Source organism: Equus quagga, chromosome 1 (genome assembly GCF_021613505.1).
Source record: "Equus quagga isolate Etosha38 chromosome 1, UCLA_HA_Equagga_1.0, whole genome shotgun sequence".
NCBI lineage: Eukaryota > Metazoa > Chordata > Mammalia > Perissodactyla > Equidae > Equus > Equus quagga.
The window spans coordinates 94,422,024-94,443,966 of NC_060267.1; the positions used below are offsets into that span (position 1 = coordinate 94,422,024).

The following is a 21,943-nucleotide window of genomic DNA, read 5'->3' on the forward strand; positions in this document are numbered from 1 at the left end:
GGTGTCCAGGATCCATCATGGTGATTCTCCAGGGTCCATGATGGTAGCTGTCCAGGGTCATTATGGTGGGTGTCCAGAGTGCATCATGGTAGGTGCCCAGTGTCCATCATGCTGAATCTCCAGGGTCCCTCATGGTGGCATCCAGGGGCAGTTGTAGGGCCTGAATCAGCCACAGTTTGCCATCCTTTCTGATGGCTGCACTTCCTCAAAATGGAGCCTTCCAGCAGTGCGCCCCTGCCCAGGGGTCAAGAAGCTCTTTTCCCTAAGCTGACTTCTAATTTGGGCCAAAGCAAATTTCCTCAGCGACAAAAGGATATTAGTTACTTTTCACTTACTGCTACTTTTCAAATGTCTCATTTTGTTACCCACGTCGGTGCGGCCGTACGCGTCTGGCGATGTTAATTGAGGAGAAATACTGCAAACGCTGCTGCGTGCGGGAGAGCCCGGGGTGGGCATTTGCACTTTCATTTGGCACTGAATTATACCCTAGTCGTCTGATGAGCCACTAAGGAGAGCTCATCAACACAGCTCTCTCCTTAACACGTCTAAGCGATACCTTCCGGGTTATTAACTTCCAAAAAACATTTCTATGACTAGGTATTAAAATAACGAAGGGAGCATTTAAGTGGCAATGAGTGTGGGAAGGATTCCTCTTCCACTGCCTCTGAAAAGCCTGTATCAAAATTAAGGACCCTTGAAATCACTGTGCCCCGGTCGCAGGCTGGATCCCCTCCGGGAGGAGGGTGGGGGCCAGCGGTTCAGATGTGGGCTGCTTCCCGGGCAGGCGGTGACTCTGTCCGGTGCCTCTTGAATCCTGTGAACCATCCTGGGGATGGTTCTGCCTTGGGGCTGTGCCCCTCTGCGTGCGCGTGGGGCTGTTCCCACACATGCCCCTCCCTGCCAGGGGAGGGACTGAGCTCTGGGCCGTGGTGGCCATCCCAGGAAAGAGCCGAGCTCCAGGCTTCCTCTCCGTGCATTTAGTCACGATGTTCCCATCAGAGACTTAGTTTCTGCTACCTCCGTCATCCCTGCACCTGCAGATGGATGTCAGAAATACAGTCTCAGGTCACGTGCCAAGGGGCTGGAGAGAGACAGAAGTGCTCATGCAGCAGAGTACGATGGTGGCCTTCTCTAGAGTAGCTTTTGTGTGAACCTGCCCTGAGCGAGCGTGCGAGGAAGGCTCCCTTTCCCCGAGGGCGCCCCTTGCTCCCCTATCTGAGCTCCCCGTTGATTCCAGGCACCTCCACCTCTGCCTCCCAGAGCCGAGGTGGAGAGGTGGGGTGGGGCGAGGAGAGGAAGCAGGTGAGGAGGTGTCGGCCACGTCCCTGGGAGACACGGAGACCTGTGTCGCAACAAAGGCTCTGGGCAGAGTGGGGCCCAGGGGGTCGCAGCATTTGCCTGGGCACAGGGCAAGGGGGGCCGGGCTTCCTGGCTGAGTTTGAACCATCCCGGCTCTTTCCTCTTGCAGGGGCCGCGTGGTCTGCTGGGGCCGAAAGGGCCCCCGGGCCCTCCTGGACCTCCCGTAAGTCCTGTCACGTCTTTGCATGTCTGTCCCCATCTCTGCCCATGAGATCCCACCGCCCAGCTTGTGGCCCACTTGGGCCTTCAGGCAGCTCGCCGCGCTGACCGCTGTGCTCACTTGCCTGGCGCTGGTGTGAGACGTCATCCCGGCTCTGATGCTCACACACACACGTAACTGTCCAGCAGCTGTGTGTTTGCAGATGGGGGCACAGAAGCCAGCTGGCTTTACAACTCTCCTCTTTCGGTTGGCTGCGTCCCGTTCCTACACACAGCGTGTGCTGTTGTAAACAGTAACTGGGATGCCAGAGTTCCTCCCTTGACAGGACTTCCAGCAGCTTCTGTGAAAGTTCTGGAAGGAGGCAGAGGCCTGTGGTTCTGCCGAGCTGAGTCCAGGGCACCTCTGGCCCCTCCACCCTTCTCGGCCCCTCTGCCTTGCTCTCAAAGACATGAGAGCCTGCCCCGCACGGTGCTGAGGCCTGGCAGCTCCATTAACCCCAAGCCGATCGAGCCTTTAGGATTTATTTGGGATCCAGCCTCTCCCCGCCCCTAAAGGATGTGCCATCCCCTGACACACTGCGGGCAGAGGCCAAGCCGTGTGGAGTGGGACTGTCCTTTTGAGCATCGTTAATTCTTCAACATTCAGTCTTTTTTTCCCCAATCTCATCTAGGGTGTGACGGGTATGGATGGCCAACCAGGTCTGAAAGGAAACGTGGTAAGTCTCGGGGGTCCCCGTGCCCTGGCCTGGCAGCAATTACCCCGGGCAAGCTCCTAGCCAGACGAGGTCTCTGGTACCCTAAAACCCAGATGGCGGTGTAAGGCAGCGGCCACAGGCCCCGAGCCTGGCCCCCGTGTGGGGAGCCCTCCTGTGGAGCCCTCTGGCTCCTGCCAGAATCCCATAGCCGGCACATGTTCCACCGGGAGCTGGGCCCCGTCAGTGCGGGCATGGAGGGAGGTCACCTTCCTGCTGTGCAGACCGGCTGGTGATGAGCACGTACTGTGAGCAGTGCCCGCGGAGAGAGAGAGACAGAGACAGAGAGAGAGAGAGAGAGAGAAGGAGAGAGAGAAACAGAGACAGAGGGGCCATCTGCGTTCTCCCACCTGGGTGTCCTCTGGCACTTGTGTCGGGCACGAGAGCAGAGTGACACCCCTGCCTGCCCCCCTGGAGCCTCCTTCAGTGCCTTCTTCTTGTTCCCTGTAGGGTCCTCAGGGAGAGCCCGGCCCCCCGGGACAGCAGGGTAATCCCGGTGCCCAGGTAAGTGAGCCGGCGGGCTCCTGGGCCGCGGGCAGTGGGGGGCGCAGGTGGTCAGTGTGGTGCCCTGGGTGTGAGCAGCCACCGAGGGCTGCCCTGTGCTGTGCGTCCGGCCCACAGGTCCTGCAGCCTGGAGGTGACCTAGAACCTGGGTGGGTGCCCGGGTGAGGGAGAGAGTCCAGGGAGGATGGACGGAGGGCAGGGAGGGGTTCTGAGCCAGCCAGTTCTCTGACGCTTCATGCCCGGCTCTTCCCTCTCTTAGGGTCTTCCAGGCCCCCAGGGTGCGATCGGTCCTCCTGGAGAAAAGGTACGTGGGCTGAGCTGGGCGTAGGGGCCACCGGCCCTGGGGAGCGCGCTCCTGCTGGCGTCAGGCTGGGGATGAGTGCTGGCCATTGCCAGCCGTGACGCGTGCCTTAGTCCTCCCTCAAGACAGGGAGCTCAGGTCACTGCGCACTGAGCAAAGAAGCTGAGAGGAAGACCAGGGGTCTTTGTTGCTCATTGATTGATTTCTTCCTTCCTTCCTTCCTTCCTTCCTTCCTTTCTTTGTTCTCTAGCTGTGTATTGGTTTATCACGTTTAGGAAGAAAAATAAATATAGGATGCCCTGTTAAATTTGAACTATTTGTCTGAAATCTAAATTTAATGGGGCATCTTGTTTTGCTGGTGTTTATTTTTGTTTTCGCCAAATTGGGCAACCCTAACCCTATCCTTGGCGCCCACTGAGTCCTAGATACTGGGGAGAGACCTGGAACACTGCAGCCTTCCGGGGCTGTGGCTTAACCCTCCTCAATGTGCCTCGTGGGGATCAGCAGAATTACCACTAAGGGCAATTCTCAGCGCGTTGTCCATCCCGCAGGGCTTTGCTGAAGCACAGGGTGCCGGGTGCTGCGGGGCCCAGGCCTCCATTGAGAACCACTCCCCTCTTAACTTGGTGGGCAGTTTTGTTCCAATAGCAAAACCTGAAGGCGCTGGAAACAGCCAAGGGAGAGGGCCCGCCTCTTTGGGTGCTACAGGTGGCTGGAGGCTTCCAAGCCAGGGGAGCAGAGCCCCTCTCAGCATCCTTTTCAACAAATGTTCTTTGAGCAGAAATGTTGGAAAGTAACCTTGGGGGCATATGGGGGAGCGCGGGCAGCCCAGGGAGGCCCCAGGCGTCTGCTCACAGAGCCTCTGGTTTCTTCTAGGGTCCGCTGGGTAAACCAGGCCTCCCAGGAATGCCTGGCGCTGACGGGCCCCCGGTGAGTACCCCTGACCCCCTCTCCTCTTCACACAGCCGCCCCCGGGGCAGGCCTCAGGAGTGGGGGCTGGGAACCCAGGCAAACCACCGCCTCCCTCGCTCTCAGGACGGCGATGCGCGTGTGGCCCTCATTTCCTCCCCTGCAGCCCCGTTGATGGAGACCCATTTGCTCGTGAGCTTGATTGCTCAGTAATTATTGGGTTTTGGGTTTGCGCTTTCAAAACACGTTTCAATCAAAGGGCGGTGATTGCGTGAATGGGAGCATTTGCTGTTTCTTAGGGTGCGCTGTTTAACGATCAGAACTCAGCCTGGCGTTCTAACTGTAAGGAGGGCCGGGCCGGGCTCCAAGCCAGCGCACGTGTCACCGGTGTCTGAAGGGCAGGGCCGCGTGCGCCGAGTGTATTTTTAGAGCTCGCACACGGAGCAGGGAGGGTGACTAACAAGTACGTTTGCAATGAGTGAGCGCACAGCTGTGGAGCCAAATTAGGTACCGCCTCGAAATAGCGGGTTTGTGACAGATGCAATCTGTGGCTGAGCCGTGTGCAGGGGGAGGATGGGGAAGTGACGAACACTCAGTGCGTGCCTGTGTGTGCCAATTTATCTGCACACACCACCCTCCTCTTTGTAAGCTGCTATTGAGGTTTTTTTTAGAGTATTCAGTTGATGCTGAATAGAGAGCCTATTTCGGAAAGCAAGATCAGCCAGATTAATTATTTCAGACACAGTGTATTTCATTGTTTTAATAACACCGTTAAAAACTAAGCAAGAAGTTAACTATTTGGACCATTAATTGGTGACTGTTTAACATGCAACTATCTATCTATTTCCATTTTCGCGGCTGAGAACCCTTGTGTCCCGCGAGCCCAGATCCCAGGGCTTCTGTGTTTGTCTGAGCCGGCACGCTACCGTCTCGTCCGTTCCCACGCGAGCCGCTCTGGGGCCTTCAGTCCCCTCGACTTCTGGGAGTTTGGAGACGAGGGGATGGAGATTGTGCAAGATGTCATTTACGTGTTTTAGTTCCCATTTACACTTAATTGCATTTTCTAATTATAAAATAACACATCTTGTTATGGAAAATTAGGAAAATAATTGAAGTGACAACAAAATGAAATCCGTCCCGAATCCATTGCTGTGGGTTAAACCACTGATGGCAGGTGGTCGGTCATTTTTTCTTTCCTTTTCTACAATGTTGAATGCGAGTGGAATGTTTCCCACAATATGTCATGTCAATAGCCAGGCCCGGGCCCTGCAGGAAGGAGCCGGTGTCCAGGAGAGGGGTGGGCACACGGCCCTCGCCTCCACGACCTTACCCGTTCCGCCCTGGAATGCCTGGCCTTGCTTGCATTGAAACTCCGGGGCACCAGGGTCCCTGAAGGGTCACCACTTTCTGTTCAGATTCCTTAGGGAAAGAGGGGCTTTGCGATACCCCTTGGCCCTGGAGCCGGCAGGCTGCCCCTCATAGCCCTTCCATTTCTCTTCCCTCACCATTTAAACCTTAAATATGAATGTACCATGCACTTGTCTCAGTGTGGCTGTGCTGGGTCGACACTAAAGACATTTCATGCAAAAGATAAAAAGGGAGAGCATGCACACCGCGGGCCTAAAGAAGCAGAGCCAGGTGTCTTATGTGAATGTGGAGGAAAGGAAAGGTTTAAAAGTATTCTCCTGGTGGTCAGCCCAGTGGCGTAGTGGTTAAGGTCACACACTCTGCTTTGGTGGCCTGGGGTTTGCAGGTTTGGATCCCGGGCACAGAACTATGCACTGCTCATCAAGCCATGCTGTGGTGGCGTCCCACATACAAAACAGAGGAAGATTGGCACAGATGTTAGCTCACTGACAGTCTTCCTCAAGCAAAAAGAGCAAGACTGGCAACAGATGTTAGCTTAGGGCCAATCTTCCTCACCAAAAAAAAAAAATAATAATAATAGTAAATAAATAAATATATAAGTAAATATTCTCCTAAACAGAGGCAGCAGCACATTGTTGATCAGCCTTAAAGAGAGGGCTTTGCTTCCTCTTTCCCTTATATTGGTTTGATTTTGGCTTAAGAAAGAAAGGAAGGAAGATTGACAAAAAACCCTTCAAGGAAGGTGAGGAGTTTCCGAATGTATTAAGTCATTCCAGCTCGCACACGATAGGGAAAGGGGTAAATGAATTATGGTTCGAAGGAATATTACAGAGCCAGTAAAAATCAAATTTCAACAAATATTCAGTGACATGAGAAAAGGCTCATGATATAATAGTGAGTTAAAAATATATCATACGACGCCAATCTTGCATGCATATGTGCGGAGAAAGGCGATTAGAGGGACTATCCACACAGTTAGCTGTGGTTGCTGTGAGTGGCCAGGTTATAAAGGATTTTCATTTTCTTTTCCATTTACCTAATATTCTACAATGAGCATATATTACTTTTTTAATCAGAAAAATATCAAATACAAATAATTTAAGCTTTATTATTTTTCCATTGTAAAAGTAGCGTTAGTTATAGAATATTGGAAAAATGCAAACAAGTAGAGGCAGAGAGAGGAAAACGGCCTGGCCTTTCACGGCACAAAAAGCAATCATGCTTATTGTAGTAAATTTCCTTTCAATGTTTTTCTGTTCAAACATTTTCAATAAGTGAGCCTTGTGCTTTCCCCCCAGCCCCCCAAAAAAGTTACTCTCATTCTATAAATACAATTTAAAATGAATCTAAAGCAGTTTGGCCTCGATTCAATTGATAGTGGTAATTACGATACTTGCTGCCATTTGCCGGTCACTCACAATGTGGCCACAGCCCGGCGCTTCGTGAACGAGCTCTCTCACCTCCTCGGCCGGCAGCTCAGTGCTGTAGGCCTGTTATATGCATATATAACGCCACCACGTCAGTGAGGGCATTACCCCACGGAGGGGCAGCTCGCATCCCTCAGTGACCAGGACGTGGGGTCTGCCCGCTGTGTGTATCCCTGGGAGCCTGGGGCTTGACCACCCACAGACATTCCCCCCACCCAAGCCCCCAAGTTCCTAAGCAGAAAGATGTCTGCAGTTGATGGAAGTTGCAGTAAAGGCCCCCAAAAACCCATGTGGGAGAGAGGGGCAGGTCACTGTCACTGAGAGGCCCCACCTGCACTGTGTCACACTCCTGAGGATGCTCCCACCGCCCATGGCAAGTACGGCTGACCTCTGCTCCAGAGTAGGTCCTGAGTACTAGGTAACCGGGCTCATGTGCAGCTGACCTTTCATTGGACATTTGTCACTTTCATTGTTGGGGTTCTCTCACTTTAGAGCCAGTGCATTTGTTTCAGACCCCAAACACTCGTGGGGCCTCTTGGAAAGGCTGTAGGGACCCTGGCAGTGTTGGCCCACCTGTGGGGGCTCATCCTGGGTGGCTGGGCCCTGCCCTGCCAGCATCCCCACCACACCACCTGGCCTCTGGTTCCTGGAATCCTCGCGGGTGGGACTCTCTTTGCAGACAGCGAATACTTCTCTTCCTGCTTTTGTCATCTGTGTTTGGCTTGTGACCTCTAAGGCATGCAACCCAGCGAGCAGCCTGGGTTGGGAAGTCAGAGAAGCTGGAATTCCTGCGAGTGGACTTGGCTGGGGCTGGGGTGGTCAGGGGTGGTAACCAAGGGGCCATCACCATTTCTGCTGGGGCTCAGGCCACGTCTGGCATGGGCTGTGGGTCCTTACCTTTGCTCGGCTCCCCTCTCCGTCTGTGTCGTCTGAGGGTTTGATGCACCTGTGTGAAGACCTGCGAGCACCCTGGGACCCTTGGAGGTCTGGGCCATGTCATCACTCGTATGGCCACAGATTCATTTGCTGGGTGACCTCGAGCAAATGTCTGGTTGTCACTGTCCCTGCTCACCCACACTCGAGGGCAGGCGGGGCACCAGCTGAGTCAGATGACATGGCTCATGGCCGTGTGGGAGCCCACCTGTGGTTTTGAAGCCCACTCCCCGCTCTGGCTGTCACTGTGGCCTGCCATTGCTCCCGTTTTACAGAGGAAGCAGCCGAGGGTCAGGGGCGGGAGGACCAGCTCGGAGCACTGGCTGGGAGGGACCGAGCGGCGCTCAGCTGCCTGTCACTTCCAGGGCTCTCCATCTTCATTTTCCCGGGAGGCAGGAGGTGGGCGGGAGCCAGGCCCTGCTGTCGCATCTCTGGGGAGGTGGGGGGTCAGCAAGCCTCCCTCCTGAGCAGCCCTGACTGATGCCGGTCTTCTCTCTCTTGACAGGGGCACCCTGGCAAAGAAGGCCCTCCAGGAGAGAAAGGAGGCCAGGTGGGTACAGGCCGTGCCCTTGGGCCCTCCAGCATGTCCTCAAGGCGGTCAGGGCTGTTGGCCCCGTCTCTGCTCTGGGCACCCCATTCAGGAGGGAATAAGCAGGAGCAGCCGCCCCTTCCTCGGTGTCTGGGGAGTGGGGGCCTCCCCCCGAGAGAAGCCGGGCCCTCCCACCCCATCTGGGTCCCTGTGATCCCAGCCCATACTCGTTCTGCACACGGGGTGCAGGGGCAGCCCTGACCTTGGCCGCACGGAACTGGGCGATGGTGCAGGCTCTGGACCACAGGCTCCTACTGACCCACTGCCACTGTGTGTTCGGGGCCCAAGATGTGGGGGTTTAAAGCTGGGTTGGTTTCTAGGCAGCCTGAGACCCCGGGGATCTACCTGCTGCCCTGTGTGTGGCTGAAGTCCCGTGGCTGCCTCCCTTCCTACTCCTGGCCTCCCCAGGCCCACGCTTGCTCCTCTGGGGAGCCGTGGACAGTAGGCAGCAAGGCCCTGAAGCTGTCAGAGGCTGTCCTTTCCCTGGGTGGTCAGCCATGTCCCCTCCTCCCAGCGGAGGCTCTCCCGTTTTACTCCAAGGTCCCTAGGCCGGAGTGCATTTCGTTAATGGCAGCTCAGCCCCTCCGAAGCCTCAGAGCCCCGTTCCCCATCCCCCACCCCATACTTCCTGCGTGACCTGCACTTCGCTTGGTCGCGGGTGTTCTCACTCATTGTGTGACATGAGCTGTGCCTTTCCCAGGGGGCTGGGTACAAGAGCTCCTGGGACTTGGCCCCGTATGTCTTCCGAGGGGCTGACCTGGGATACCCGCTCTGCTTGTAGCAGGAGGGGATTTGCTGGTGGAACGCGAGCTTTCTGGCTTGTGCTGGAAGGTCCCCCGAGTGGACTGGACTCGATCATGCGCCGCCCACCGGAGACAGAGCTAATGGTCTTTCCCCTTTGGTTTCAGGGTCCGCCTGGCCCCCAGGGCCCAATCGGCTACCCGGGTCCTCGAGGTGTCAAGGTGAGATTCTTGCAGCCCCACGTCTTCCTGGAGGTCAAGATTGGGACTGTGGGCCGAGGCTTGACGAGTTTTAGGGAATTTCTCCGTGGTTTAACCTCCCTCCTGTCTGGACTGGAGAAGCCCTGGTCCTCCCAGCCTCCTATGTGGGAGGTCAGGTCCCCAGACAGGGGCCTGAGCAAGGCAGGGGGTGACCAGCTGGAACCAGGAAGGGCTGATGCGGAGCAGGGGGCCGTCTCCAGTGTGTCTGTGACAACACGATGCATGATGGTGGCCATCTGTCAGGACAGAGTAGCGCCTTTTCCTCACGTGACTTTTATTGTCACTGTTTGTCAAGTTCCCTGCTGCTCCCTTGGGCCCCTCGCACACAGCGGGTCTCAGCCGAGGTGAGGAGCTTGGCGCTCTTTCCTGAAGCTCAGAGACATTTCTTCCAGGCCATTTGCACATTCCCAGTAAGGAAGAGTCTGTCCCCATCCGTGACGTCTGGGCAGGCCTGAGCTGTCGGGAGATGAGGTCGTGGGAGCTGGCCATTTATTCATAATCATGTTTCTGCCATCAAAAGGCTCCCAGAACCTCGTTAAAGGGACCCAGAGCTCCAGAACCATATCTGAAACACGGGTCCCATCCGTCCCGTTAGAGCTGACTGTGTTTGCCGTGAGCTGTGTCCAGTTTCGCTGCCCTCTGGGCGCGTCGGGCACCTTTACTTGGAGAGGGACGTGCCCCGAGGAGTGTGCCGGGGGGGAACCCTCCTTTCTCCGAGTGGGGACGTTGTGGTGTCTGAAATCTCCCAGCCTCCCATCCCCAGGAATGCTAATGGTGGTTCTTCCCTCCAAATGACTTTTACGCCATGTGAAGGGAAATATATACGTTTGTAAATAAGAAACAGTTGGTTTAGCTTGAGGGATTTGCATGAACACCCCTGAGCTCCTGGCCCCCAATTCCATAGCCCACTGGTCTTCATACTTTCAAGCAGAGGTGTGCGGCTGCCCCGTGGCGTGGATGATGGAGACCCCGAGACCTCAGTTTTCAGTAACTTGCCCCAGTTACTGTAAAATCAATGCTGCACTCAGGACTCAAACCCAGACTTGCTTATTGGTAACCAAGGGCCCCATCCTTGACCCCTAGTGGCCCCGACTTCCATTTCCAGCGGGTCAGGTGTCCCAAGGACAAGAGCCCCACAGAGACTCCCCCACATTGGGAGCCGGAGGCCGGCCAGGCCTCTCTCCAAAGCAGACTTTCCCCGGCACAGGCCTAGTGAGTTTTATAAGGTGATAATTTAGCAGAAATGCTGATTGTGTGAGCTCTATGCACGTTTATTTTACAAGTTCTTGTCACACAGCAGAAGCCTCTGCCAGCTACGGTACGTGGCTAATTGCATAACGCTGCTTCTGCCGGCTGAAAAGGTGTTTGCTCGAAAATGTTGTGGAGATGCTCTTGTCCTGTCTGTCTGATTAAAATGCATTCATGGCATGAGCCGTCCAGGCAGACCTGGAAGGAGTGGCGAGGCTGGACACTGTTTTCACTGGAGAAATAGACTTGCATCCCCCGGTGCACTGGGAAATGTAAGCGGAGCCCACAGCCTAACCAGCAGCAGCCCCGGAGGGAGGGGACGGTGGGGGGTGGCAGTGACAGCCGAGCTGTCGCCATTGGAGACCCACAGCCCTTGGGAAGGGAGGCTTGGCTTTTCTCCACCGAGTCCTGCCTCCTCCCTGAGAAGGGGCTTGGATCTTTGAATCACTGACCTTGGAGCGCCCTTGGGGCTGCCCTCCGTCTGCCCCTGTCTGAGGGGCGTCTCCTGGGCTTGACTGTCAGTAAAATCACTGCCGCCCCTCCCTGAGCCCACGGGCGCTGGGGGGGCCAGCAGAAGACCCCAATAGGATTTCACTCAAGGCCTTGGGCAAAGGCACATCCCTCCTGGTTCTCACGTCCGCTGGTCAAGCAGCTTCCTCCGCTCAGCTGTCCTGTGACTTCTTTGCTCTGCCTCCCCACAGGCCTGCCCACCGGGGCCTCAGTGGATGCTCTGGTCCGGTGGTTCTCAATCGGGGCCGGTTCTTGCCCCTGGGGACGTCAGGAGACATTTTTGATTGTCACTGCGTGGGGGCGGGGAGCTACTGTCATCTAAGGGGTAGAGGCCAGGGATGCTGCTCACACCCTGCAGGGCGCAGGGCAGCCGCTCAGCAAGGAAGGAGCCGGCCCCAAATGCTCTGTCTGTCCACTCCGTCCCATACCGCTGGCCTCTGACACCAAAATGGGAAAATTTAGGCAGGATTTAGAATTGAGGTCTGGGAGGGATCTTCGCGCTTCTGTCTTGCCCTTGCAAGCAGGAGCAGAGCCGGTGCGAGAGCCCCCATGGCCTGAGAGTTTCGGGCACTGTACCTCTCTCTCCTCTGTCCGGAAGCTTCTCTCTGGGGCTGATGGAGTGGAGCTCAGGGTGCTCCTGGGGTCACGGTCCCCTCCAGGCCGAGGTCGCACTCTCAGCGTGTGTCCGTCTCTGTCCCTCAGTCACTGTCCAGCTTCTCTCGGGCTCCTCTCCTTGGTCCTGGGGAAAAGGCTCAGGCCTGCAAGCTGTGCCCAGTTCCTTCCACAAATGGGCAGCTGGCCGCCTGAGGGGCTCGGAAGTGGCTCCGCTGTCCTGGCTGCAGCCTCGGCTGCAACTGGTCTGGAGGTCTGGCCCCTCTCAGGGTCCCGTGGGCAGGTGCCTGAGAAGGCCTCTGGCCATGGGCGGTCAGTCTCTGTCCCCTGCTCGGCGGGTGCAGCATGTGGCTGCTCGACCCTATTCCAGGGATGGGTTTTAGACAGTCTGGGCGGGCGCCCGCACAGTGAGCGGAGGGGAGGGCACATCCCGCCCTCGGATTCTGCTTTACACGGAGACCAGACACGTCCTGAGCCAGTTAGAGTAATAGTAATCATTGTCGCTGTTGGTATTATTAGTAATTAGTAGTGTTATAACATGTTGTCACATGTTAATAGCAACAATAGAGAAAGAAAAGAGTCAGATGGGCAGAGCTACCGTTGGGGGCGAACCTCCGGTGCCCCGGGCACTGCCTCGAGGCCTCATGGGCCTTCCCCTGCCACCGGCAGTGATGGCTTAAGGGTTGTCATCACCTCTGCTTTCCCAATGAGGAAAGCAAGGCACGCAGAGGCCTGGGGCATTGTCAGAGGCCGCGGAGGGGGGCCCGGTCTGCCCCACTGACCAGTCTGAACCTGTCTGCCTGACTGAACCAGTCTGCCTGACTCTGGAGCCCATGCTCAGGCCTCATGTCCCACCTGCTCCCCAGGCCTCAGAGAGACGGATGTTTCTGAAAGAGGGCAGGTGTCAGTGCAGGCTGGTCTGGGAATCGCTGATGCTGGGTGTGAGGACAGGTGGTGCCTCCGCGAGCCCCCGGGCTCTCTTCCCTCTTCCTCCCGAGAAGCAGACACGCCAGAGGGAGCTGGTCTGGGGGCGGGCGCCTGGGCTGGTGGTCAGCTGCCAAGAGCTCGCCTTGCTCCATGTTCAGGGCTCAGGTATGTTTCTTGCGAGAGCTCAGGAGAGGCTCCGCCTTGTGACTGGTCCCTTTTCCTTTTCCTTTGCACAGGGGGCAGATGGCATCCGTGGTCTGAAGGGCACCAAGGGCGAGAAGGTGAGTGTCCTTCCTTCCCGTAGCGGTGGCCCAGCCGCAGCTGGATCTGGCTGGTGGGCTCATCGGGAACAGCCCTCCAATGACACCCGCTGAGGCTGATGTCGCCTCTGAGTATGGAAGGAATTGATGCCACCCTGCGGGACAGAGTGTTCTCAAGAGGAAAAACTAGTCAAGGAAGACAGGCCTTCGGAGCCGTGGGTGCGTCTCCTGGCAGAGCCGGAGGTCAGGGGCTTTGTGCCCCCTGCCCAGGGCCAAGGCCCTGGCCCTGGGGCAGCGCACAGCCCCCCACTCGCCCACAGAGGCCAGCGATGCCCTGTGCTCCCCTCCCAGGCGGCCGCCTCACAGGGCAGCTGGCAAATGGTCCCTTTGGTTGTTAGATGTTCATCCCGGTCGCCCTTCCAGCTGCGGCAGAGCTGGACGAGGAGGGAGAGAGGGTGCCCTGGGGGCAGAGCGTCCCTGGGTGCCACCAGGACCTCCAGCTGTGTCAGGCATGGATGCTTTTGTGTGGAATCGGCCATTGTTGAGGTGGCTCGAGTGACCACGCTGGACCGAGATGACACAGCAGCTGGACCATCTTTGCCGTCTGCTATGCGTCCTTGTCCGTAGTCTTTGTTCTCAGCGGGCTTCCCTGTGGAGCAGAAGCAGAGAGGCACACATGCTGTCTCGGGTCCCTCCGTGGCACATCCAGAGCAGGGCAGGAGCCCTGCGCTCAGCGACGGCTTCCGGGGGGCTCAGGAAGCACGGGGACTGAGGGCGGGTCTACCCCGAGGACACCGCTTTCTAAAGGGAGCCCATCGGGGTGAGCGCCAAGCACATTCCCCACGCTGCAGACGTCGTCCCAGCTGTCAGGGTTATTTGTAGGCTTCTCATCCCTAAATCCTGTCCCATTAGTCCTGGGACCTTTGTCCTGCAGAAGATGGCTTCCCAGAGCCCCAGGTTGGCCATATGTATCTTGTCACATTTGTCCTTTAGCCAAAGACATGACTGCTTGAGAGAACATTGATTGGGCTGCCGGGGGTTGCCTCTTGGCCAGGAGAGTTATTGCTGTGTCCCCAAGGGGCACAAGGCAGCCTGAGCCGGTGGGGGGTGAGGAGCTGTCTCCTGGACTTTGGCATTATTCGTGGCCACTGCTGCTAAGATGCCAGCACTTAACTGAACACCTCGGATAAGGACCACGGGCCTGGCGGCTGGCCAGAGAGAACCAAATTCTTATCACATCTCGGAGAGTCGCCTCCCTCCTTGTGCGAGCTCCCGGCCAGCCTTGATGTTGCCAGCCTGGCTGATTTTCCCAGGTCCCCCTCCTTTCTGTCCCCTTGGAGTGGATGAACGACGCTGGGATGCAGACCCTGGATATTAAGAGGGACAATGCAGCCAGGGCCCCTCTCCCGGGAGCCCAGGGGGCCCTGTGTGCGGTATCTGAGGATTTTCTGGCTGAAGAAAGTCCAGGCTGGAGGCTTGAGAGGACAGGAGGCCACTGACATTGGCGAATGCCCCAGTTCACAAATGGCACTAATGTGTGCAGCTTCCCCGTATGTCGCAGGATGCGTGCCTGGGGCACCTGCTCGGCCGAGGCCCAGCCCTGTAGGCAGCACCATGCCCTTCCCTAAATGCTTTCTCTTCCATTTTCCTTCCCTGCTCTCACTTGCAAGGACAGTGATGGCAGTCCAGTTTCTCTTGGGGGCATTTGCTGTCCGGCTCCCCCTTCTCGAATGCTTGCCCGTCATCTGTTACTGGGCCCACAGTGATGCGTGGACAAGACAAACCTGCTCCAGGAAACGGGCACTGGCAGCCCAGGCGTTGGGCTGCTCACTGTGCAGCTGTGCAGAGCTTTCAAATTCAAGCCGGGTCAAGCAGATGGGCGACTAGGGCCACAGCCCTCCAGCTGCAGGCTGCTGAGCCAGCCGCAACCGCAGAACTTTCTGTCCATGAATGCCGAGGGTTAACGGGAACACACTTCACGTGGGACAGGGGACAGAGCACTCAGAATCCTGTGCCCAGCGTGTCTGGCGCTGGTGTGGTGGCCCGGAGGCCCTGGGTGGGGACCTGGGAGGGAGGTTCTTTCACGTGGACCGAGACTCTCTCTCTTGTCCCTTGTCCAGGGTGAAGACGGCTTTCCTGGGTTTAAAGGAGACATGGGCATCAAGGGCGATCGGGTGAGTATTTCGGGGCAGGACGGGAGAGCTGGGTGCACGGCCCTGCAGGAGAGTCTGTAGGAGGCTCTGGGGGTGTTTGGGGCCACAGCACAGCTGCTCAGGAGGGAGGTGACGCCTCTGACGAGATCCGGGCAGGGACAGCCGGGAGCCCCACGGCCTCACTCGCTCTGTCTGCTCCTCAGCCTGCAGCTCGGAGGCGAGGGCGGCAGTCAGCTGGTGTTAACCCCCTGGGTCCTGGGGTCACCTTGTGGTCACCTGGCCCCTCAGCTCTGTGTCCTTACCCCGGGTGGGTGGGTTAGTGGGGATGCGTTTTTTTCTGGCCTATACACTGGATGGCAGAGCAGTTCATTTGGCTCAAAGGAGGATGAGAGGTGCCTGGGAGAGAGAGGGAATGGGGTGCTGAAACGATCCGGTCCAGCCGGGAAGCGGAGCAGCCTCCAGGGCCGCATGGCCAGTCACCAGCTGGGCAGCACCCTGCGAGTGTCTGGGGGTCCCTGCCAGCCCTTAGAGCATCTTGGTCCCCCAAACGTCTCCTTAACTGCTCTTTCAGACCCCCAAGTGGTCCCTCTGGTCTCTGATCACCTGCTGGGCTGTCAGGAGAAGCTGCAACAACCTGGCTGGTTTTTGAATGCGTAATTTATCTCAGCTCCAGAGAGAGCTTGTCGAGGCTGGGGGACAATGGGGTTTGCTCACGTGGCAGGCCCTCCGCAGAAAGCCACTGGCTGTGTTGTCATGTAAACGAGGACAGGGTGATGCAAATAACACTGAAGCAAGTTTCTGGTGAGTGGGCCAGCTGCCTGCCTCAGGCGGGCAAGCACTTTGAAGTTCCCCGACAACTTCTTCGGGAGGAGTTGAAGCCCAGGCGGGAGGAAATGAGATGCCCACCCCCCCCCCCGGGGGGGGCACAGCCCTGGCGGCAGCTGCACGCACACCTGGACAGACAGCTGTCGGCTGGAACAGGGCTGTCACTTGGCTGCCGTAATTACTCCCCGATAAGGCAGATCTGCAGGCGTCTTTTCAGAGCATGCCAGAACCAGAGGGCCCTGTGCGCTCGGCGCTTTGTCCCAATCTTGAAAAGGCAGAAGCGATCTGTGCTTCTGTCAGAAGGAAGGAAATGAAAGAGAGGGATTCGTTTCACAATTATGTCCCAGTTATGTTGCTGCCAAAAACAGCATTCTAGAACTTTCTCCATAGTGGCAGGACTGTGGCTTCCCACCTCTAAGGGGCCTCTCTCAGTTTGGCTGGTGAAAGTCCCTTTTATTCCGTCTCTCTGACAACTCAAAGCACACATTTGGGGTCCATATGAGGAGGGCACGTTTTCAAAAAAGATTGCACCGTCATGCGCCTCTCTTGAGTGGACCTCCTGTTGGATGAGGACGGGACGTAGGAGCTGAGACACCTCCTCAGGAAGGGGACAAGGGCCATCAGTCTGATTTCTCCCAGAGAGGGATCTCTGCCTGGCGCTTGGCATTTCCCGGGTGCTCAGTAAAAATGCAGGGCATTGTTTTGTTGAAGGAGAACACCACTTCTTAAGGACAGACAGTTCTCGTGCGATGCACATTTTTGTTGGGGGGCTGCACAGCTGTCCTGCAGCTGTTCCTGGGAACCAGGGGTCAGAGGAGGTGAGGCCGGGCCGGGGGAGCTGCTGTTGACCTGGGCAAACCCCCAAGGGCCTCCTCCTGGCCTGGCCGGGCCTCCCCATCTGACACTTGGAGAAGCTGGATGAGGCAGCATTTGGGCCCTTTCCATCCCTGGAACACATCCTGGAGTCCCCGTGTGCCACTTGCACCCAAGCAGCTGACCGGTCCAGGGGCTGTAGTCCATTTCAGCACCCCCTGGGGTTTCAGGAAAAGAAAGCTCCTCTGGTGCTTTCTGGGTGATTCTGCTCCATTTGGGGAAACGGCAGTTCAGCCTACTATTGTTAGCCAAAATTCTCTCATCCAAGAGGCACTCAATTCAGAGATGGTAACTGGAAGTTGGAGTATGTGGCCTCGAGAAAATGGCCAGCCCCGCTCTGTGCAAGGGGGTAGCGTGGCCGCTCAGCAGAGCCCTGTAATTTGCTGCACGGTGCTCTGGCCTTGTTGGTGACACGAGGATGTTTCATCTGCCTGAAGGAGCCGGAGTCGGCCAGCTGGCCAAGCGGCTCTTACCCCGAGAGGCCAGGATCCAGTGCCCGCTCCCAGAAGGCTCGCAGAGTCGTGTGGTGGGGGGTGGAGACTGGGGGCTTCTCCCTCACCTTCTCTTTTCTGACTTGTAGGGGGAGATTGGCCCACCTGGTCCCAGAGGGGAAGATGGCCCCGAAGGCCCGAAGGGTCGTGGAGGTCCGAATGGCGATCCCGGTCCACTGGGCCCCCCAGGGGAGAAGGTACGTGACACAGGATGCTTGACTGCTCCAGAGACGGACCCTTCTCGATGGCATCGGGAGTCCAGGCGGCTGACGGAGTCAGACTGAGCCCCCTACATGGAGGATGGTGTGACTCCTGACATGGGTTCCTGTCCCTTTCATTCTGCCCCCCGGCTCGCTTGCCAGCCCTCCCAGTGAATTTGCTGACAGATCAATCTTTCTCTCGTCCTGGGTTTGGTCTTTCTGAGTGCCTGGCCAGTCCCTTGGGAGACCCCCTTCCTCCAGTGTTCACAAAGCTCTGGGTCTGAGCCCTGGCAACCTCGTGCATCATCTCCTGTCCTTGCAGGGACTCCTGTCCTTGTCAAATTCCTGCCTCTACGCTGGGGGTCATAACAGCGTCCCCCACTGTAGCCCAAAGTTGCAGGAAGCTAGCATGAATGAAGGCTCGGGTGTGTCGGAGGGACGCTCCCGAAATGCAGCTGTTCTTACCCCTGCCGTTTCCAGCTGCAGGAGGCTGCCCACCCGCCCTTCATCTTGTGCCCGCACGGGAATGGGCTCACAGAGTGACGCAGCTCCTGCCTCGTCTTGCCCACAGCTAGAACTCTTTTACGAAAGCGTGAAGCAGGATCTCACAGATAAAGAATTCTTTTACTCAGGGCATTTACCTCCAACCACTTTGGCTTCCTCAGTGGGACCTTTGCTTTTAAATCAGGGTGGGGGTTATGGGGAGACACCATCCCAGAAGGACAGGCAGGGGCCTCTCCACGATGACCGTGTCCTTCGGAAACTGTGTCCGACTCCAGTCCCCGGCCGACACACTGGTTTCTCTCCCCTCTGAGAAAATGGATGAGCAATACTGTGCTGACCATCTAATGCATCTCCTTTCTTTTCCCCAGGGGAAACTCGGAGTCCCAGGATTACCCGGGTACCCGGGAAGACAAGGGCCAAAGGTAATTTACAGCTGTGTTAGGTTTTATGACAGGATGCTTCACCAGCCCCCTGCCGGCCCAGCACGCGGTGGTCCATCCTGCATTCCTAGGGTGGCTGCTGTGACAACACGGAATGTCACATTTGCTGTGTCTCTCGGTTCTGCCCTGTTCGCAGCCTTTTGCATTACTTTGGCTAGGCTGGAAGGAGACACTTGGACAGTTAGTCCAGCCTTTCAGAGAGGGGGCAAAACCAGCCTGGCCATGGGCCACGCTTCAGGGTCCTCACCGCCTGGCGCCCTGTCGGGGTTCCCTGTCCACTGGTTTCTCCACATGCAGAACTCATGACACTTCTCTCACCTCTGCCTCACCCTGGAGATTTGAAGGTTATTTGCTCTTAACTGAGTATAAAAGAAAAAAAAAACCCTTCTCATGAAATCACGCTCTGCTTTAAGTGAAGCAGCCCCTTGTGGCTTTGGAAATCATTTAGAACATTTTTTTTGGGAATCTCACCTTTGATTATTCAGAGTTCTTCCTTAAAAGGGACCAGCTGCCTGCCCTAGAGACATAATTAACAGCCAAGGAGAGCTCCTGTCCGTCGCAGGTTTGCACCTCCACTGTTTTCTGCCGTCCTCCAGCTCAGCGCCTTCCAGATTTGCCTGCTCTGTCTTGTTCACGGAGGGAGGGCCGTGAGGGCTGGGCAGCCCCTCTAGGTTTTTCATTCCGCTTAAGGAAATACGCATCCCATCCTCCCCATAGAAGGCCTGTGTCCACAGTGGCCGTGTAGACCCACTCCCAATGCGCAGGGGGCAGCTGGCCAGGAACAAAGACTTTATTGACCATCTGACAACGATGCATCGAGCACAGCTGAGACATGGCTCCTGACCTGCTGACCACGGTGGCATCCACAGCACAGCGGTTAAGGAGGGGCTGATGTTCATGTTTCTCTCTTGAAGTCCATGTCCCTTTGCGGGAGGGCGGAAGAGAAGAGGAGACGTTTGGGAGAGAGGGAGAGTTATATAGGTCAAGTTCAGGCAGCTTTTTGGGAAGGCGAGGGCAGAACTTGGAAGCTGCTCGGGCAGTTTGGAAAGTCCTGGGGCAGCGACTGGCCTTCACGCACGGTGACCCAGCTTGTGCACTGAGCTCTGTGAACCTGCGCCCCAGGCTTCCTCGGTACTGTCTGCTGCCTGGACTGGCCGGTGGGCGTCTGAGTGGGCTGGCCAAGCTCAGCCCCCTGTGTGAAGTACAAGGTTTGGAAATTGGCAGACTTTTCAAGGTCTAGGCATACATTCAGGTCAGGATTTTAAGCCACATGGAGAGTAGAGACTTGCTGAAGATAGTAAGCACCTCCGTGGGCGGGTGAGGTGCCTCCGACCGTGTCACGGGGAGCTCACACAGGAGGTGTTTAGATAGTCGCCAAATCAAAGTCCTTAGGTTCATTTTCTGTCTCTGTGCACCTCATTGATTTCTAGAATTAAAGAGCTGTTAAAGGCTACAGTTGGTGCATGAATTTGCATTCATTTCTGACTTTACAAACCGCCATGCTTTATTTAGAGGTGTTCTGGGAAAGTAACGAAACATGACAACAAGGAGCAATAAACAAACTGTCCTAAATGTGAGCTTCATATGTCATCTCCAGTTAATCTTAGTCGTATGCATTCCCTTTTCTCCCAAAGTACCGCCATTTTGTAGACGTGAGTGTGTGAAGAGAGGGTATAGAGAGGGAGAAAGGGGAGCCATGGTTAAGACTCAGTTTTGGTTTTTAGATTTGGACTCTGTGAGATGCTCAGGAAGTATTTATTGAGTGGATGATGGGTGGAAGGGTGGATGGTGGATGGGTTGGTGCGTGGATGGATGGATGGATGGATGAATGGATGGATGGATGGACGGTGGGTGGGTGGGTGGATGGGTGGATGTGTGGATTGATGCATAGTGGATGGGTGGATGAGTTGGTGGATGAGAGGGTGGGTGGATGGATGGATGAATAATTGGGTGGATAGACGGATGGTGGGTGAGTGGGTGGATTAATGGATGGATAGATGGGTAGGTGGGTGGATGGATGGATAGTGGATGGGTGGATGGGTGGGCAGATGGGTGAGTGGGTAGTTGGATGGATGGATAGTGGATGGATAGATGGATGGATGGATGGATGGTCAGTGGGTAGATGGATGGACAGTAGGTAGGTGGGTGGATGGATGGATGGATGGATTGATGGATGGGTAGATGAGAGGATGGTGGGCAGATGGATGGATGGATGGATGGTGGTTGGATGGACAGTAGGTGGATGGGTGGATGGATGGATGTATGGTAGGTGGATGAATGGATGATGGGTGGGTGGATGGATGGATGGTGGGTGGATGAATGGATGATGGGTGGGTGGATGGATGATGGGTGGATGGATGGATGGGCAGATGGGTGTGTGGATGAGTGGAGTTTGTGACAGAGCCTGTGAACTCTAACACACTCCTCCTGCAGCTGGCACATGCAGCACAGCTTGTCCTGCTGGCCCAGTTTTCACGCTTCTTCCTTAATTAACTCTCTTTCAGGGTTCTATTGGATTTCCTGGATTTCCCGGTGCCAACGGAGAGAAGGGTGGCAGGGTAAGCACAGCCTGACCTCTGGGCAGACAGCTTGTTCTGCTGCCTGGGGATTTAGCAGGAATATCCTCCAGTATGTCCTGTTTATTTCTCACCCACTTTGCTGCCAGAACTCCTCTCCAGATGGCTGACTTTAAGCTCGTGGCCTTTAGCACTAAGCGCTGGTGACTTTTCCTGAACGCTGGGCTGGGTGGTGATGCGACAGGAAGGGGCAGCAGGCGGGAAAGGAAAGCACGTAGGAACATAGAGCTTTCTGATAAACGCCACCATCTCAGCAGGTCATTAGCGAAACCCAGATTCTTCTCTTTCTACCCAAGTGACATTTCCTCCAGGCCAATTTTATAAGGAAGGGAAAAGTAGGAGTTTTATTTTATATCTCACTAACTCCCAATGCGGGAAGCTTCCCTCCCTTGTTGTTCCCAAGCTGCCGTTGTCACAGAACACCCACCTGGGTGTGATGCACTTGTTCCCTTGTTGTCGCCATGAACACAGGTGTTCCACAGGGCCGGGCTGGGGGAATCGTGTTCCCCCACCTTCCTGAGTCCTCGCTGGCCCAGGCCTTCCAGCAAGGACTGCCCCGGCCTCTGATTAAGGAAATCACATGATGGTGCCTGAACATCGCCACTCAGGAAAACGGGATCAAGATGGTCATCTTGGGCCTTCGACTCTGAGCCGATCTTGTCCCCAGGCATGTGGGGGACAGAGCGGCCGGTCTGTGGGGTGCGTGCAGGGCCCCTTCTGCACAGCAGGCCCGGGGAGGACCTCGGGCCTCAGGAGGACTGCAGCTCTTGCACGTGCTGTGACGGACCCAGCCCATTGGCTCGGCCCCAGGCTGGCTCAGACGGCTGGGCTGTGCCTCCTCAGACGGCTCGCTCCAAGCTCACGTTACCGTGTTTAAGCAGAGATGGTGAGCTCTCTTGAAAGCAGGGAGAAAGACTTCCAGCCGTGTGGACAACTGTGTCTGCCAGGTTCACGTAGGAGAACGGGAAGTGTTCTGAGTGCCAATCAACAGCATAAACACAGGGAGACTGTTAGCCGTCTGT

General features: G+C 56.4%; 1 protein-coding gene across 3 annotated transcripts in view; it reads left to right on the forward strand.

The window, feature by feature from the left end:
- COL5A1 (collagen type V alpha 1 chain) overlaps positions 1-21,943 on the forward strand; it is a 169,062-nt gene that overhangs the window by 98,338 nt on the left and 48,781 nt on the right. For all 3 annotated transcript variants that reach the window (XM_046652521.1, XM_046652530.1, XM_046652540.1), the window contains exons 21-32: positions 1,469-1,522; positions 2,190-2,234; positions 2,721-2,774; positions 3,034-3,078; positions 3,952-4,005; positions 8,218-8,262; positions 9,210-9,263; positions 12,836-12,880; positions 14,980-15,033; positions 17,291-17,398; positions 18,274-18,327; positions 20,850-20,903. In XM_046652521.1, the coding sequence (XP_046508477.1) occupies positions 1,469-1,522; positions 2,190-2,234; positions 2,721-2,774; positions 3,034-3,078; positions 3,952-4,005; positions 8,218-8,262; positions 9,210-9,263; positions 12,836-12,880; positions 14,980-15,033; positions 17,291-17,398; positions 18,274-18,327; positions 20,850-20,903 (666 nt within the window). The remainder of the gene's footprint in view (positions 1-1,468; positions 1,523-2,189; positions 2,235-2,720; positions 2,775-3,033; positions 3,079-3,951; positions 4,006-8,217; positions 8,263-9,209; positions 9,264-12,835; positions 12,881-14,979; positions 15,034-17,290; positions 17,399-18,273; positions 18,328-20,849; positions 20,904-21,943) is intronic.